The sequence below is a fragment of the Chiloscyllium plagiosum genome, unplaced genomic scaffold, assembly GCF_037043375.1.
Source record: "Chiloscyllium plagiosum isolate Xiang-an unplaced genomic scaffold, Cpla_swu_hap1 HiC_scaffold_43, whole genome shotgun sequence".
Taxonomy (NCBI): Eukaryota; Metazoa; Chordata; class Chondrichthyes; order Orectolobiformes; family Hemiscylliidae; genus Chiloscyllium; species Chiloscyllium plagiosum.
In genome coordinates this window covers 31,116,294-31,134,826 of record NW_028270181.1, presented here as the reverse complement: position 1 = coordinate 31,134,826, position 18,533 = coordinate 31,116,294, and the positions used below count along the sequence as shown (strand labels likewise).

The window sequence follows — 18,533 nt, the reverse complement described above, 5'->3', positions numbered from 1 at the left end:
CATTAAGGACAAAACGGTAACTATAGAGAGAATAGGGCCCCTCAAAGATCAGCGAGGCAGGAGATGGAGATATTAAACGAGTATTTTGCATCAGTGTTTACTGTGGCGGAAGGCATGGAAGATACAAATGTGTGGAAATAAATGGTGACATCTTGAAAAATGTCTATATTATATTGGAGGTGATGCTGGATGTCTTAAAGCATAAAGGTGGATAAATCCTTGGAACCCAAACAGGTCTACCTAGAAGTCTGTGGGAAGCTAGAGAAGTAATTGCTGGGCCCCTTGCTGAGATATTTGGATCATCAGTAGTTGCAGGTGAGGTGCCAGAAGACTGAGGTTGGCTAATGTGCGACTATTTAAGAAAGATGATAAGGAAAAGCCAGGGAATGATAGGCCGATGAGCATAACATCAGTGGTGGGCAAGTTGATGTGGGGAATCCTGAGGGACAGGATTGACACATATTTGGAAAGGCAAGGACTGATTAGAGGTAACCAACATGGCTTTGTGCATGAGAAATAATATTTCACAAACCTGAGTATTTTGAAGAAGTAACGAAGAGGATTCATGAGGGCAGAGTAGTAGATGTGATCTAGATAGACTCCAGTAAGAAGTTTGAGGAGAAAGTATGGTCTGCAGATGCTGGAGATCAGAGCTGAAAATGTGTTGCTGGAAAAGCGCAGCAGGTCAGGCAGCATCCAGGGAATAGGAGAATCGACGTTTCGGGCATAAGTTTCGGGCACATTCCTGAAGAAGGGCTTATGCCTGAAACGTCGATTCTCCTGTTCCCTGGATGCTGCCTGACCTGCTGTGCTTTTCCAGCAACACGTTTTCAGCTCCAGTAAGGAGTTTGATAAGGTTTCTCATGGTAGACTAGTTAGCAAGGTTAGATCACATGGCATACAGGGAGAAGTAGCCATTTGGATTCCAAACTAGCCATTTGGATTCAGAGCTAGCTCAAAGATAGAAGACAGAGGGTGGTGGTGGAGGGTTGCTTTTCAGACTGGAGGCCTGTGACCACTGGTGTGCCACAAGGATTGGCGCTGGGTCCACTGCTTTTCATAATTGATATAAATGATTTGGATGTGAACATAGGAGGTATAGTTAGTAAATTTGCAGATGACACCAAAATCTGGAGGTGTAGTGGACAGCAAAGGTTACCTCTGATTACAGCAGAATCTTGATCAGATGGGCCAATGGGCTGAGGAATGGCAGATGGGATTTAATTTAGATAAATGTGAGGTGCTGCATTTTGGAAAGGCAAATTAAGACGTAATGGCAAGGTCCTGGGGAGCATTGCTGAACAAAGAGACCTTGGAGTACTGGTTCATAGTTTCTTGAAAGTAGAGTCTCAGGTACATAGGATAGTGAAGAAGGGGTTTAGAATGACCACTTAGATTTTCAGCATCAGTCAAGCTATTTCAAGTACCTGGAGCGATTAATTCTCAGACCTCCTGAGTCTGAGGTTCCTAACTTGTTATGATGTGACTATCACTGATGTGGCGATCTTTTTTTTTTGCCTGTTGCTAATTGGCACTCATTCTGGGCTAGGTGGGACCTCTATAAACAGGATGGTCTACACCTGAACCAGAGGGTTACCAATATCCTGGGGGTGGAGGTTAGTTAAACTAATTCAGCGAGGGGATGGGAACCTAAATTGTAATTCCAGTGTCCAGGAGGTTGAGAGTACTGAGATCAGAAATATGGTTTCAAGGTTACAAGAATTCACTGACGAGCAGGAAGGTGGTTTGAAGTGTGTCTACTTCAATGCCAGGAGCATCTGGAATAAGGTGGGTGAACCTGCAGCATGGGTTGGTACCTGGGACTTCGATGTTGTGGCCATTTCAGAGACATGGATAGAACAGGGACAGGAATGGTTGTTGCGGGTTCCGGGATTTGGATGTTTCAGTAAGAGCAGAGAAGATGGTAAAAGAGAGAGGGGAGTGGCATTGTTAGTCAAGGACAGGGTTACAGGGGCAGTAAGAATGTTTGAGGACTCGTCTACTGAGGTAGTATGGGCTGAGGTTAGAAACAGGAAAGGAGAAGTAACCCTGTTGGAAGTTTTCTATAGGCCTCTGAATAGTTCCAGAGATGTAGTGGAAAAGATAGCAAAGATGATTCTGAAGAAAAGAATAACAAAATAGTTGTTCAGGGGTCTTTAACTTTGAAAATATTGACTGGAAGTACGAGTATTTTAGACAGGTCAGTTTTTTGTGCAATGTGTGCAGGAGGGCATCTTGACACAGTATGTAGACAGGCCAACAAGGGGCGATGCCACATTGGCTTTGGTACTGGGTAATTAACTCAGCCAGGTGTTAGATTTGGAGGTAGGTGCGCACTTTGGTGATAGTGACCACAACTCAGTTATGTTTAGTTTAGCAATGGAAAGGGATAGGTATATACTACAAGGCAAGAATTAGTGCTGGGGGAAAGGCACTTATGATGTAATTAGGTAAGATTTAGGATGGGGATGGAAATTGCAGGGAGTGAGCATAATTGAAATATGGAGCTTATTCAATGAGCAGCTACTACGTGTCCTTGATAATTATGTAACTGTCAGACAGGGACGAGTAAGGCAGCTGTGGTTTACTAAAATAGTTGAATCTCTTGTCAAAAGGAAGAAGAAGGCCTATGTTGGAATGAGATGTGAAGGCTCAGTGAGGGTGCTTGAGTTACAAGCTAGCCAGGAAAGACCTAAAGGGAGAGCTAAGAAGAGCCAGGAGGGGACATGAGAAGTCGTTGGCAGATAGGATCAAGGAAAACCCTAAAACTTTATATAGGTATGTCATATAAAAGAATGACTAGAGAAAGATTAGGCCCAATCAAGGGACAGTAGTGGGAAGTTGTGCATGGAGTCAGAGGAGGTAGGGGAAGCGCTAAATGAATATTTTTCGTCAGTATTCACTTCAGAAAAAGACAATGTTGTCAAGGAGAACTGAGATACAGGCTACTAGACTAGATGGGATTGCGGTTCACAAGGAGAAGGTGTTAGAAATTTTGGAAAGTGTGAGAATAGTTAAGTCCCCTGGGCCGGATAGGATTTTTCCTATGATTCTCTGAAGTCATGGAGGAGATTGTCAAGCCTTTGGCTTTGACCTTTGTCACCGTTGTCTGCAGGAATAGTGCTGGAAGACTGGAAAATGAGACAACCCTGGTAGTTACAGATCAATGAGTAATGTGTTCGAAAGGTTCTAAGAGATAGGATTTATAATCATCCAGAGAGGAATAAATTGATTAGAAATAGTCAACATGGTTTTGTGAAGGTAGTCGTGTCTCACAAACCTTAGAGTTCTTTGAGAAGGTGACCAAACAGGTGGATGAGGGTAAAGCAGTTGATGTGGTATATATGGATTTTGGTAAGGCATTTGATAAGGATCCCACGGTAAGCTATTGCACAAAATACGGAGGCGTGGGATTGAGGTTGATTTAGCGGTTTGGATAAGAAATTGGCTAGCTGAAAGGGTGATGGCGGATAGGAAATGTTCATCCTGGAGTTCAGCTACTAGTGGTGTAATGCAAAGATCTGTTTTGGGGCCACTGTTTGTCATTTTGACAAGTGACGTGGATGAGGGCATAGATTGATGGGTTAGTAAATTTGCAGGTGACACTAAGGTCAGTGCAGTTGTGGGTAATGCTCTAGAATGTCACAGATAACAGCGGGACATAGATAAGCTGCAGAGCTGGGCTGAGAGGTGGCAAATGGAATTTAATGCGGAAAAGTGAGGTGATTCACTTTAGAGCAACAGGAATAAAGATTACTGGGCTAATGGTAAGATTCTTGGCAGTGTAAATGGGCAGAGAGATCTGTGTCCATGTGCATAGATACCTGAAAGTTGCCACTTAAGGTTGTTAAGAAGGCGTATGTTGTGTTAGCTTTGTTTTGGTAGAGGGATTGAGTTTCAGGGCCGTGAGGTCATACTGCAGTTGTACAAAACTCTGGTGCGGCCACAGTTGGAGTATAGTGTGCAGTTCTGGTTACCGCATTATAGGAAGGATGTGAAAGCTTTGGAAAGGGTGCAGAGGCAATTTACTAGGATGTTGCCTGGGATGGAGGGAAGGTTTTATGAGGAAAGGCTGAGAGACTTGACACTGTTTTCATGAGAGAGAAGGAGGTTGAAAATTGACTTAATTGAGACATATAATCCGAGAACAAAGAACATTACAGCACAGTAACAGGGCCTTCAGCCCTCTAAGCTTGCGCCAATCCATATCCTCTATCTAAATCTGCTGCCTATTTTCTAAGGATCTATATCCCTTTGCTCCCTGACCATTCATGTATCTATCTAGACATATCTTAAATGTTAGCAGGTTTTGAGAAGATTTGTAGCTCAGGTTGAGGTTCTGGATGTAGGTTTGCTTGCTGAGTTGGAAGCTTTGTTTTCAGACATTTTGTCACCATATTAGGTAACATCAGTAAGCCTCCAGATGAAGCACTGGTGACATGGCCTGCTTTCTATTAGTATGTTTAGGTTTCCTTGGGTTGCTGATGTAATTTACTGTGTTATTTCCTGTTCTTTTTCTCCAAGGATTGTAAATGGGATCCAAGTCAACGTGTTTGTTGATAGAGTTCTGGTTGGAATGCCATGCTTCTAGGAATTCTCATACATGTCTCCAATTGGCTTGTCCTAGGATGGATGTGTTTTCACAGTCTGTTAGATGCAGTGTATTCAAAAAGGACCGGTACCCAGTAAATATAGTCCGCCGATTTTCTCAGAACAAATCCCAACAAGCGGGCAAAACCTGTCCAGAAACTATAGCCACTCTTCCCTATGTCAAAGACATCTTGAAAATGACTGCCAGACTATTCAGACCTCTTGGCATCATGGTAGCCCACAAACCCACCAACACAGTAAAACAGCAGCTAATGAACTTGAAAGACCCTATAAGGTCAACAAGCAAAACTAATGTCATTTACAAAATACCTTGCAAGAACAGTAACAAACACTACATTGGACAAACAGGCATAAACCTAACCACTAAGGATACATGAACATCAACTAGCCACAAAAAAAGACATGACCCACTATCCTTACATACAGATGAGGAAGGGCACCACTTCGACTGGGACAACACATCCATCCTAGGACAAGCCAAACAGAGACACGCACAAGATTTCCGAGAAGCATGGCATTCCAACTGGAACTCTATCAACAAACACAATGACAATTACCACTCCCTGAGAAAAAGAACAGGAAATGCCGTCACACTGAAAAATGCTGTCAGCCAACCCAAGGAAACCTCAACACATAAATAGAAAGCAGGCATACCACGAGTGCTTCACCCTGAGTCTGACTGGTGATGTTACCTCGTATGGTGATGAAATGTCTGAAAATGAACCTTCCAGCTCAGCGAGCAAACCTACATCCACATCTTAAATGACACTATTGTTCCTGCCCCCACCACCTCCACTGGCATTCCAGCCACCCACCACAGTCTGCTTGAAGAACTTTCCATGTATATCTCCCCTAAACCTTTCCCCTCTCATTAGATTGGATGGACAGTGAGAGCTTTTTTCCTCGGATGGTGATGGCCAGCACGACGGGACATAGCTTTAAATTGAAGGGTGAGAGATATAGGACAGATGTCTTTACTCAGTAGTAGGGGCGTGGAATGCCCTGCCTACAACAGTAGTAGACTTGTCAACTTTAAAGGCATTTAAATGGTCATTGGATAGACATATGGATGAAAATGGAATCTTACATGGGAGGAATCATACATGGGAGGTAGGCTTCAGATTGGTTCCCCAGGTTGGTGCAACATTGAAGGCCGAACTGTCTGTACTGCGCTGTTATGTTCTATGCCCTTGAACTGAGGACAGATACAAGGCAACCACTTGCGCATGTGGATAATTTATGTAGGCCAGACTGGTTAAGGATAGCAATCTCCTTTTCAGAGGGGCATTCGTGAACCTGATGGGAGTTTTAAAACAATCAGATGATGGTCACCATTTTGAGACCAACTTGCAATTCCAGATCAATTGAATTAATCTCCATCAGCCATTATCATGTGATTGTTCTGCATGGCATCAGAACAGGTATTCAGAGATAGAGGTTGGGAAAATGTTGTAGCTGTAAGAGTTTTTTTAGGTATTTTCAGTGTTGGAGCTGATATCCTCAAATGTTTGAGCAGTAACTACTGTTTTATAAGCTGTTGCATTGTTTCAGAACTTGGTGGGGGTGGAAAAGGAGGAAATCTTTAAAAGCAGAGGAAGTTAGACAAAAGCTGTGGCAGTGACCACATGGGAAGGGCTTCAAGCAGAGAAAGAAACTGACACTGCTGTCTGACCCAGCAGTGTCTGCACAGCTACTGCCTCTGCTTTTGATTTCAAGTATCTGTGGACATCCCAGTTCTTATAAGAAAAATTAATAACAGCGAGATTCACAGGTGACCTTGATGAAACATGTGTGGGAGAGCTCAAAGCAGGGGAGCAGCAAAGTGGCTTTTTAAAGTGTAGCCTTACTGTGAACTTTGAAAAGCTACAATAGTCAGTAGAATGGTTTCTTTTTTATTATGCGTTTTATTGAGATCTGCCTCTTAATTAAACTTTAAAAATATAAAATATAGATACTAAGGTAGCCTGGAACTGTGCTTTTTAGAGCAGTAAGATTGTGCAGTATTTTCTGGGCCTATAACTAGTTAAGGTGTAAAGAGGGCCTTAAATAGAGTGTGTTCTCCCTGTCGGATATGGGAGATTAGGAAGAGTTTCCATGTTACTGATGATTACGTCTGCAGGAAATATTTGCTTGCAATTCCTATAGTGGGCGGGGGGGGGGGAATGTAACATGCATAGTCAGGTTTCTGGTACCAGGATTGACTCTAATATAAAAATGGATGTGCCAGGTTCCAAGTAATCGTTTGTGATAGGGGACTCTCAGTCATAGGCAGAGACAGACATTTCTGTAACTGATGCTGAGAAATCAGAATGGTATGTTGCCAGCCTTGTGTCAGGATCAAGGATATCTCTGAGAAGGTGCAGAATATTCTCAAAGGGGAGAGGAGCCAGCAGGGTGTAGTCGTACACATTGGAGCTAACGACATAGGAAGAGAAAAGGATGAGAATCTGAGGCAAGAATGCAGGGCGTTAGGCAGGAATTTTTTTAAAAAAAGAGGTTCTCAAGGGTAGTTGTATCTGCATTACTCCCGGTGCCACGAGCTAGTGAAGATAGCAATGAGAGGATGGGGCAAATGAATGCATGGCTGAGGAGCTGGTACAGGGGAGAAGGGTTCACATTTTTGGGTCATTGGAATCTCTTCTGAGGTAGAGATCTCTTTCGGAAGGGCAGATTGCACCTGAATTAAAAGGGGACTAACATAGTGGTGGGGAGATTTGCTCGAGCTGCTCAGGCGGATTTAAACTAAGTTGTGGGGGTGGGACCCAGAGGGACCCAGATATAAATGTATATTGGAAGGGAAAATCAGGGTAGCATTTACACACTTAATGGTAAGGTCCTGGGGAATGTTGCTGAACAGAAACTTTGGAGTGCATATTCATAGTTTCTTGAAAGTGGAGTCACAGGTAGATAGGACAGTGAAGAAGGCATTTGGTATGCTTCCCTTTATTGGTTAGCGCATTAGTATGTGAGTTGGAATATCATGTTGGGCTGTGCAAGACATTGGTTCGGCCACTTTTGGAATGCTGTGTACAGTTCTGGTCTCCCTCCAAAGGAAAGATGTTGTGTGAACTTGAAAGGGTTCAGAAAAGATTTACAAGGATGTTGCCAGGTTCGGAGAGTTCGGACTCAAAAATTGACATCGTAACTGCCTCCTTTTTTTTCTTCTTGCTCCTAAATAAGCTTGTGCTGGAGACCCCCATCCTCATAAATGTGTGCCCAATCTTTGTTTGCCTTTCCCTCATGTTCCAAGAATATGTTGTTTCCATCCATCTAAATGCTCAATTTTCCAGGTTCTGGAGTGAACTTGAATCCCACCCTCCGATATTTGGCCATGGCCCCCACAAATACACTTTGACTACAACTGTAGTGCACTCTTCCCTTCTATAATCATAACAGCTTTACTATTCCTTTATCTTTGTCTACCTCTGTGGACATTGTTGATGTGCTTTCATTCTCCTCTGCCCCAATCTTGCCAATACATTTCTGATAGCGATGCCTGTTCCTCTTGTCAGACCCCATGCTACATGTTTCCAGAGTTTGATGTTTCTGAATGATATTCTAAATAGCACCTCACCACTATCTTCTCAAGCAGCTATGGATGGGTAATAAGTACTGGCTCATCAACGGTGCCTATGTCCCATGTGTGAGTAACAAATAAAGCACTGATATCCACTTTGGAGCCAACAGGGTTCTTGTAGTTCATGCTTGAGGCGTTCACGCTTAGGTTTCGTGCAGCCTGCTTGTCATGTCTGTCCTTGCTGCCCCTCCACTTTCCTCCCTGACCAACCTTGTCCAACCTCTCTGTCACTCCATCCCTTAATTAAAGTTAAATAAAGGCAGTTACAAGAATATGAAGGCAGAATTCTAGAACAATAGAACATTGCAGTGCAATACAGACCCTTCGGTCCTCGATGTTGCAACGACCTGTGATACTGATCTAAAGCCCATCTAACCTACACTATTCCATTGTCATCCATATGTCTATCCAATGACCATTTAAATAGCCTTAAAGTTGGTGCTTTTACTACTGTTGCAGGCAGGACATTCCACACCTTACTACTAAGTAAACCTAATTCTGACATCTGTCCTATATCTGTTATCCCTCAATTCAAAGCTATGTCTTCTCGTGCTAGCCATTACCATCCAAGGAAAAAGGCTCTCACTGTCCACCTTAGCTAAAATGGATTGGAAGCATTAGCTAAAACAGATATTTAAAACTCAACGAAGATATATTCAATTTAGAAAAAGAGACATACAGAATGGTGCATGATTTGTTCAGGGTGTTAAGGATGTTAAGGGTGGTATCACATTGAAAGAAATGGCATACAATCCTGCAAAAATTAGTGATAGGCAAGAAGTTTTGGAAAACTCAAACTAAAAAACAGGCAAATGGAAATATAGGCGGAAACCATCTAGGAATGTTAAAAAAAAAATTGGCAGTAAAGTTTCAAAAAATCTGTAAAAAGGAAAAGAACTGAAGTGACCATTGGTTCCTTAAAGGGTGAAATTGGAATTAATGGAAAAGGGAGAGTTGGAAACTTTCAGCAAGTGTTTTGTATCCATCTTCCATAGAATACCTGCAAAGCACCACAAGTATAGTCGGAGATCAAGAAGCAAAAGGGAGGGAGGAACTGAAAATCGTTACTAACAGTAGAGAAGAAAATAGTATTACTAATCGAATGAAAGGCTGCCAAGTCTCTAAGTGCCAATGGCCTCTCTGGTGGTGTCTTAAAAGAACTCACAGCAGAGGTAGTAAAGCATTGATTGTAATAATCCAAAGTGTCCTTGATTTTTGGAAGGACCTAGTGGATTGAAAAATGGAAAATACACATTTCTCAAGAATGCGGCAATGCAACCCAGAATACTTTTATAGACTAGTAAGCCATCTTGTAAATGGGGAGCTTCTGAAATCAATGAAATGAAGAGCATTTACAAAACAATCACTCACGCAGTCTGTGGTTTCATGAAGGGGAAAACCTGTTTGACAAAGTTATTAGCATTCTTTGGAGGGTGTATTAAGGTCAGGCAAGATGAGTAAAGGGGAACCAGTAGATATAGTATATTTGGATTTCACTATTGATAAGGTGCTATGTAATAGGTTAATGCACATGGTGGAGGAGAAAGTGAGGTCTGCAGATGCTGGAGATCAAAGTTGAAACTTTATTGCTGGAACAGCACAGCAGGTCAGGCAGCATCCAGGGAACAGGAGATTCGACGTTTCGGGCACAGGCCCTTCTTCAGGCACATGGTAACTGCTTATGGTGTTGAGTCTGCTTTGTTAGCATGGTTATAAGATTGTTTTATGCTAGTTAGTCAAGGCTGCGATAAAGAAGTCATTTTCAGATTGGCAAATTGTAATGAGTGAAATGCTGGGCTTCAACAATTTACCGTCTAAATTATAATAACCTAGATAATGAGACTGGCTGTTGCGATGATATTTACACATTTACTGAAATGTAGGAAACACATTGACCGTTCACACAATGATGTTGTTAGGTAATTGAACAGACATTTGGGAAGTGGAGTGCAATATGAAAATGAGAAGTTGTCTACTTTGGCAGCAAGAATAGAAAAACTAACTGTTATTTAAATAGAGAAGCTACAGAATGCTGTGGTGCAAAGGGATCAGTGTGTCTTGTATGTGAACAAAAAAAAGTGGCATGTAGTAATTAGGAAGACAAATGGAATGATTAGGCGAAAGTGAGGACTGCAGATCCTGAAAATTAGAGTTGAGAGTGTAGTACTGGAAAAGCGCAGCAAGTCAGGCAGCATCAGAGGAGCAGGTGGAATGATTACCTTTGTTGCAAAGGGGATGGACTATAGAAATAGGGAATTACAACAGTACTGGATAATGGTGAAATTGCAACTACATTTTTTATCTCTTGAAATAAGGATGAGGCTGTACTTGGAGGTTGTTCAGAGAAAGTTCACTCGACAGGTTCCTGAGATTATGGGTTTGCTGAGAGAAAGTTTGTGCAGATTGAGATTTTAACCATGAATGAAAAGTGGTCTTATTAAGTGTAAAATATTTGAGGTGGCTTGATAGGATAGATGTGTGCTTCCTTTTGAAGGAATCAAGAAATAGGTGATACAGTTACAAATGGAGATGAGAAATTTCTTAAAGTTGGGATGAAGGCTGAACAACCAATTACCTTGAGAAGCAGGGTATTATCATTTGAATGTTGCTTGCCTTCACTTTAACAATCATTGCACTATTAACCACAGGCTTTACTAGGCATCAGGCAAACTGAAGGTTAAAGGAGGTACTCTATAATCTGTCTGACTTTCTTTCCTCCCATAACATTTTTACAACACAATTTGCTATCAATAATTCAAGCTCATGAGGTCCAGGATGCAGGCTAAGTAACACAGAATTAAGCCACCTTCTTTGTAACAGAATGTATGACTTGATTGAAGTTAAATTGTAAACCAGATATTGTAAGCTCATCGGCAAAAGGACAATGTCCACAGGCTCTTCACCCAACCACTAACTCCACTTCCTCAATTAGTTATGCTTTTACATGTGATGAAAGAGGTACCTCCTGTATCCCATAAAGAACTCTCCACAGATCAAAATCCAACTCGGGTCAGTTTTGTAGAGCTGTCTACTCTGGAAGTGATTACTGATTTATATCAATTGAAGCAACTTTGTTTTACAAGTGATACTGACTCTCTAGTTTTCCCAACTTGTCTCTTTACAGTTAGATAGGTTTAAGGAGCCACCTGCATTCGGGCCGATGTGTGATTTGTTGTGGTCAGACCCTTCAGAGGATTTTGGAAATGAGAAAGCGCAAGAACACTTCAGTCATAATACAGTGCGAGGATGCTCCTACTTCTACAGGTGCAGTTTGTGGGCAGGTGCACGGCTTTGTCAATGTGCATTCAGTTTGAGTTCTCTGCCATTTTAAATGGATATTAATTGGACACCTTTGTATTTCAGTTACTCAGCTGTTTGTGAATTTTTACAACACAATAATTTGCTATCCATAATTCGAGCTCATGAGGCCCAGGATGCAGGGTAAGTAACACTGAATTAAACCAGTATCATTGTCATGACAGAACATATGGTTTGTTGCAAGTTAAATTGTAAACCAGATTTCAAGAGTGTGAAAACAAACAGGATTTTTGATTTTATGATTTGGATTGAAAAGCAATGGGCTCGAGAATTGATATGTTGCCAGAGGGTCTAAGCTGCTGGGGTGAATCACTCTATACAACTTACCCAATTCACGTATTGGTTGCAGCTGAGAGCATTAAATAGTGTGGCGTGGCAGAAAAAACCCACCAGTCTGTGCCTGTCATCCTTCCCTGAAGAGAAGAATCTATATTTTGCCTCTATCATTAGGCTAGAGAGTGGTTAAAATCAGTCAAAGTTAACGCTCCTGGGTGCTATCTGGCTTAGGATATGAACTTGCATGACATATGAACTGAACTATATTATGCCTTTCTAATAGAGGGATATCCCACAAACACTGTAAAAACTCTGGCATTAAAATGACCACTTTGATATTCAGAATCACTGGAACTATTTCAAGTGCTTGGAGCATTTAATTCTTGGGCTTAAGCCCACTTTACATTTAGAAAACTAATTTCATACGATTGTGAATTGATAAGTTAGTGATGATTTGGTTGGTCAGGATTTTCAAACATTTTGTAGTTATAGTGAAGATATCAAAATGACTGTGATTTCTTGAGTTTTACTATATGCAGTGTTTACCCTTGAGTTGGCCTCCTCCTGAGTCTGAGGTTCTTAACTTGTTACAATGTGATTATCATTGAAGTGGCGTACATTTTTTTGCCTGTTGCTAATTGCCCTTGAATTGAGGGCAGACGCAAGGCAACCACATGCGTATGTGGACAATTTATGTCGGCCAGACTGGTTAAGGATCGCAATTTCCTTTTTGATGGGGATTTAGTGAACCTGAGGGGATTTTTATAGCAATCAGATGATTGTCACCATTGAAACAATGCCAGATTAATTGAATTAAATTCCAACAGCCATCTTAATGTGATTTTTAGGCATGGCCCCAGAGCAGGTAATCTGAGATGGAGGACAGGAAAAAGTTGTGGCTGGAAGCATTGTTCCTTTTTTTGTTTGGAGGGAATTTGTGTTGGAGCTGTTTTCCTCAAATCTTTGGAACAGTAATTACTGTTTTACAAGCTGTTGGTTGCATTGTTTTGGAACTTGCGGGGTGAAAAAGGATCAGAACCACAGCATTTTAAAAGCAGAGGAAATCAGGCCACGTGGGAAGGGATTCAAACAGAGAAAGAAACTTACACTGCTGTCTGACCCAGCAGTAAGTCTGCACAGCTACTGCCTCTGCTGTTTAATTTCAAGTATCTGTGGAGTTCCTCTAAGAAAAATTAATAACAGCGAGATTCACAGCTGACCTTGATGAAACCTATGTGGGAGAGCTCACAGCAGGGGAGCAACAAAGTGGCTTTTTGAAGTAACCTTACTGTGAACTTTGAAAAGCTACAATAGTCAGTAGAATGGGTTCTTTTTATTATGCATTTTATTGAGTTCTGTCTCTTAATTAAAATTTAAAATATAAAACATAAGGTAGCCTGGAACTGTGCTTTTTAGAGCATTAAGATTGTGTGGTATTTTCTGGGTCTGTAAATTGTTTGGGTGCAAAGAGGGCCTTAAGGAGAGTGATGAGTTCTTCCTGTCTGATATGGGAGATTAGGGAGAGTTTCTATGTTACTGATGATTATGTCTGCAGGAAATGTTTGGTTGCAATTCCTGTCGGATTGCATGAATAGGTTGGAGTGACAGTTAGAGGCAATAATGAATTTACAAAAGCTGTGAGATATGATGGATGGCAGTTGTAGGAAGGGAGAAAAACCAGATACAGTCAGGTAGATGGGTTATGGCCAGGAAGGGAGGAAGGTCTTACAGGACTCTTCTGTGGCTATCCCCATCGCACACAAGTATGTTGTTTTGGAAAATGTAGGAGGTGATGGACTCGGAATGTAACATGCGCATGTTCCTGGTACGAAGACTGGCTGTAGTGTAACAAGGGGTATGCCAGGTTCCAAGTCATCATTTGTGGTAAGGGAATCTCTAGTCATAGGTACAGACACATGTTTCCGCAACTGTTGGTGAGAAATCAAAATGGTGTGTTGCCTGCCTGGTGTCAGGATCAAGGATATCTCTGCTAAGGTGCAGAATATTCTCAAAGGGGAGAGGGCCGGCAGGAAGTACTTTTACAGATTGGAACTAACGCCATAGGAAGAGAAATTGAGAATCTGAGGCAAGAATTCAGGGCGTTAGGCAGGAATTTATAAAGGAGGTCCTCGAGGGTAGTTGTATCTGGATAAAACTAGATATGAGCTAGTGAGATTAGGTAGAGGAGGATGGGACAAATGAATGCATGGCTGAGGAGCTGGCGCAGGGGAGAAGGGTTCACATTTTTGGGTTTTTGGAATCTCTTCTGAGGTGGAAGTGATCTGTTTCAGAAGGGCAGATTGCACCTGAATTGGAAGGGGACTAACATAGTGGTGGGGAGATTTGCTTGAGCTACTCAGGCGGATTTAAACTAAGTTGTGGGGTGGGACCCAGAGGGACCCAGATATAAATGTGAGGTGCTGTATTTTGGAAGGGAAAATCAGGGCAGCACTTACACACTTCATGGTAAGGTCCTGGGTAGTGTTGCTGATCAGAAACCTTGGAGTGCATATTCATAGCTCCTTGAAAGTGGAGTCACAGGTAGATAGGATAGCGAAGGAAGTGTTTGGTATGCTTCCCTTTTTTGGTTAGCACATTGGTATGTGAGTTGGAATATCATGTTGGACTGTGCAAGACATTGGTTCGGCCACTTTTGTAATGCTATGTACAGTTCTGGTCTCCCTCCAAAGGAAAGATGTTGTGTGAACTTGAAAGGGTTCAGAAAAGATTTACAAGGATGTTGCCAGGGTTGGAGAGTTTGAGCTATCGGCAGAGGCTGAATAGCTGGGGCTGTTTTCCCGAGAGCATTTGAGGCAGGCAGAGGGGTGACCTTACAGAGGTTTATAAAATCATGAGGGACGTGGATAGCATAAATAGCCAAGATCTTTTCCCTGGGCTAGTGGAGTCCAAAACTAGAGGGTATAGGTTGAAAAGATTTAAAAGGCACACATTGTGCAACTTTTTCATGCAGAAGGTGTGTGTATGTGGAATGAGTTACCGGAGGAAGTGGTGGAGGCTGGTACAATTACAACATTTAAAAAGCATCTGGATGGGAATATAAATAGGAAGAGTTTAGAGGGATATGGGCCAAATGCTGGCAAATGAGACTAGGTTTATCTCTGATATCTAGTCAGCATGGATGAGTTGGACCGCAGGGTCTGTTTCCATGCTGTATGTCTTTGACTCTATTAGCCTGGGCCTCTGCATTACTAGACCAGTGATGCTATCTATACACCACCGTTTCTTGCCAATTTAGTCAATTTCAGTGTTAGTTGAAATTCTTAGCTTGCCATACATTGGGATATGATGAGCAGTTCCAAGTAGTAGCTCTCTAACACATCTATTTATCTGACTAAAGTACAGAGATAACATTTTTGACTATTTCTATTATCATGTCACTGGTTTCCAGACACATGACTGCATACGGTTCGCTGGGTTCATGCTACTGTAATACAGCTCAGTCTGTCATCCTTGACTGAGTTTAGTTTAATATAGCATCTCTTAATTCAGCTTTTAGTTTGGGGGAATTATGTTACAAATAGTCTCATGTAGTTTGAATAGAAACAATTGTATGTTCAAGAGTTGGATGTCAGTGAAAGATATGAAAGCAATACTGAGGAGTTCAGACTCTGGACTGTTCAGATTAGCGGATCATTACTGCATCTGGATTATTTCTTGCATTTGCCCGTTGCAATCTTTTCATTCCTGGCTTCTCAGGAATATTTTCTGCTCTGGTTAACTGTTTCTTATCCTTCAAGAAATTGTGTTCCTAAATTGTCCCAACAGCTACATCTCTCTGAATTTTTTTTTTCCTGGTGTTTTTAATGCTTTCCAATTCCCTTCCCTTTTTCTTCTGTTCGTTGTTTAGTTTGTTTTGTACCTAAACTATAGACTTTATGTCTCAACCATCATCAAGCTCAAATTCTTTAACCTCGAACTAATCTATCAAAAGATTTGTTTCACCTGCTTTAGCTCCAGAATTCATGAAGGTTCACCAGTATTTTCTGGGGTAAGGGAGGACACTTTACTCTCTCAATGTGTCCATTGACATTAATGCTGTGAATCATTATTACGCATGTGCATTGAGCTTAAGTGGTCAGTGGCCCTTGAGTGTTGTGGGAATAGGGTACTGTGTTTCTGCTTGGTGTTGGCTCTGCTCCACTGCCTTTGGGTGCTCCGGAGTCGAAGGGCTGTCATCAAAAACTGATGTAATACTCTCCAGGGTACCATGTGGGGGGGTCCGCCCACTTGTCTGCCAATACAAAGAGCTGCACAACCCCTCCAGGAAATGAATGCAAATTGTGTTTTCACGTTCTGAGTTTTAAAAACTAGTGTGCCAGAAGTATGGTGATAGAGCAAGAGAAATTTAACATTTATAAAGCCAATTTTTATTGACGGTTGGGATTTGGAAGGTTAGTCATTTGTTTATATTATTTAAACTGCAATAACACTATCGTTCGGAATATCCCAATATTAAGCAAGATGGGATTTTAGCCTGGTTCTAGCTAATGTCCTTAGTTTCATTATAGGTGTGGTAATGGACTTTGGATTCTAAATACAGTCAAACATTATGAAGTAATTCATCAATGAAACAATATTACTACAAACATGCTGTAAAAATGGTGATAAGCTCTTGGGTCCCATTGACAGTCTGATTTGATTGCACATTGACGTGGGAGAAATGAATCACTCAACATATTCAAGGGGTTTGGGTGCGTTTCGCAGATAGCAGTATAATTTCAGTCTCCTGGAGTTGTATATGTGGTAGAATTGAATGTCTGATGCTGAGCTCAGTAATCAACTGTATTTAAATGCCCCATTTTACTCAATTGATTAAGAACAGTTTCCTTTCATTTTACTGACAATTCTTTGTTATGATGTGCATCTGTGTATTACTCAGCACCCTTCGAAAATATTTGCTGTCCAGTAATCTGTAGTGTGCATAGTCCAACAATGTATGCAATTCTGGGGTCAGATCATGTCCAGAACACATGCAATCACTTTCCACAAAGTAAATGACAGCACTGTAGAAGACTGTGATTAGTGTTAACAGTGCAATGAGAAATTCTTTCAACTGAGAGAACTCAAAAGTGTATTACAAAATTTTTTTAAAAATGGAAGACCTAAACCAGCTTTCATTGGTTTTATTCTTAGGTGAGTTGATAAAGTGTGGCGCTGGAAAAAGCACAGCAGGTCAGGCAGCATCTGAGGAGCAGGACAGTATGTTTTGGGCATGACCCTTCATCATGCCCTTGATAAAGGGTTATGCCCGAAACGTTGATTCTGCTGCTCCTTGGATGCTGCCTGACCTGCTGTGCTTTTTTGAGCACCACGCTTTATCAACTCTGACTTCCCAGTATCTGCAGTTGTCACTATCTCCTTTATTCCTAGCTGAGTCCCAATAGACCAATAATTTGGACCCTGCTGTCTTGAGTTGAATATTTCAGGTGGCTTCAGTGCATATCATGCAACCTCAGAAGTCACATTAATTATAAATATATGCTCTAATTATTTTGAATTGAGTGAGAGCTTATCCATCAAAGAAGCAGAGAGTTGCTTCAAGTAATAGAATCTTTGTTTGCGTTTTAAAAACGCAATTTGTTTCAAACCTTCATGGTCCCAGAATTCAAACAGGATACTCCATACTTCAAAGTCAGGTAGAACTTGGGTTTTAAGGCCCTGAATTGCCAAGAAACCAGCACAATTTTCCCATCGTTTGGCGGTGAGGCCAGCAGCAAAACTAGAAAATAATGCATCAGATGCCCTTGACTTGCATGTGCTTTCAGGCTCCCCTGCCAAAACTCAGGTCAAGTCAGCACTTGCAGTTTGCTGATGGTATTGGGATTTTCCTGGATTGAATAAGTGTCCTATTATTGTTGCAGTCTGGCTGGAGGCAGACTCGTGCTGCAAAGTGAATGGAGCTGAGAGTTCATAATTAGGAGCCATGAGGATCAGGAGGGTCACAGCCACAATTGCCAGCATTCCTGTGGAGGGCACTGACAGCTTTTCTAATCTTTATATTTTGACTTCACTGGACAGTTCAGTGTGCCTCCATCTTAAGGTGCTCTCGCACACAACTGAACAGAGACTGAGATTTTCAAATGCACCACATAAATGAAAGTTATTTCTCTTTGGTTACTAAGTTCTGATAATTATACAGGGATTATTTTATATACAGGTTTTAAATTCAAATGTGAGTATCTATAATTGCTTTCCATATTTTTATTTGTACAGCTATAGAATGTACAGAAAAAGCCAAACCACTGGGTTTCCATCATTAATTACAATCTTTTCTGCACCAAACTACTTAGACGTCTACAATAATAAAGGCAAGTTATTTCAATCTTATTCTATTAGCTTCCACCTTCTTTCAAAGAAAAGACTTTCTTTTATTTGTTGCTGACAGACTGCTGCAAGTTGCATGCTCCCAGGCCATTGTCATCTTCACATCTAAGTAGCCTAGTGAAGAATTCTTGTAGAGGGACACCATGATCAACTGTGCTTTCACTCTTCCTCTCTCAAATTAGCTCACGCACTATACTGCAGGGGCAGCTGATAGTGGTCAGCATTGGGAAACCTGATTTTAATTTTCTTTTCAGGCATGTGAGCCATTGAGGCCAGTAGCAACATTGTAAACTTCTGTTGGGCGCACGAGCTAATTTGTCAACTGTTCAGCAAGTATTCAGTCGATTTGCCTCTGCCTGGTCCATTTTACAAACTTGTTCCTCGGAGTAAAATCAACATTTCTTTC

General features: G+C 41.5%; 1 protein-coding gene across 4 annotated transcripts in view; it reads left to right on the top strand.

The window, feature by feature from the left end:
- LOC122541750 (serine/threonine-protein phosphatase 2B catalytic subunit beta isoform) overlaps positions 1 to 18,533 on the top strand; it is a 121,492-nt gene that overhangs the window by 77,172 nt on the left and 25,787 nt on the right. For all 4 annotated transcript variants that reach the window (XR_015754249.1, XM_043678657.2, XM_043678659.2 and 1 more), the window contains exons 6-8: positions 11,313 to 11,452; positions 11,552 to 11,629; positions 18,017 to 18,111. Coding sequence is in view for 3 of the 4 variants with exons in the window: in XM_043678657.2 (XP_043534592.1) it covers positions 11,313 to 11,452; positions 11,552 to 11,629; positions 18,017 to 18,111 (313 nt within the window). In the remaining variant the exon portion in view is untranslated. The remainder of the gene's footprint in view (positions 1 to 11,312; positions 11,453 to 11,551; positions 11,630 to 18,016; positions 18,112 to 18,533) is intronic.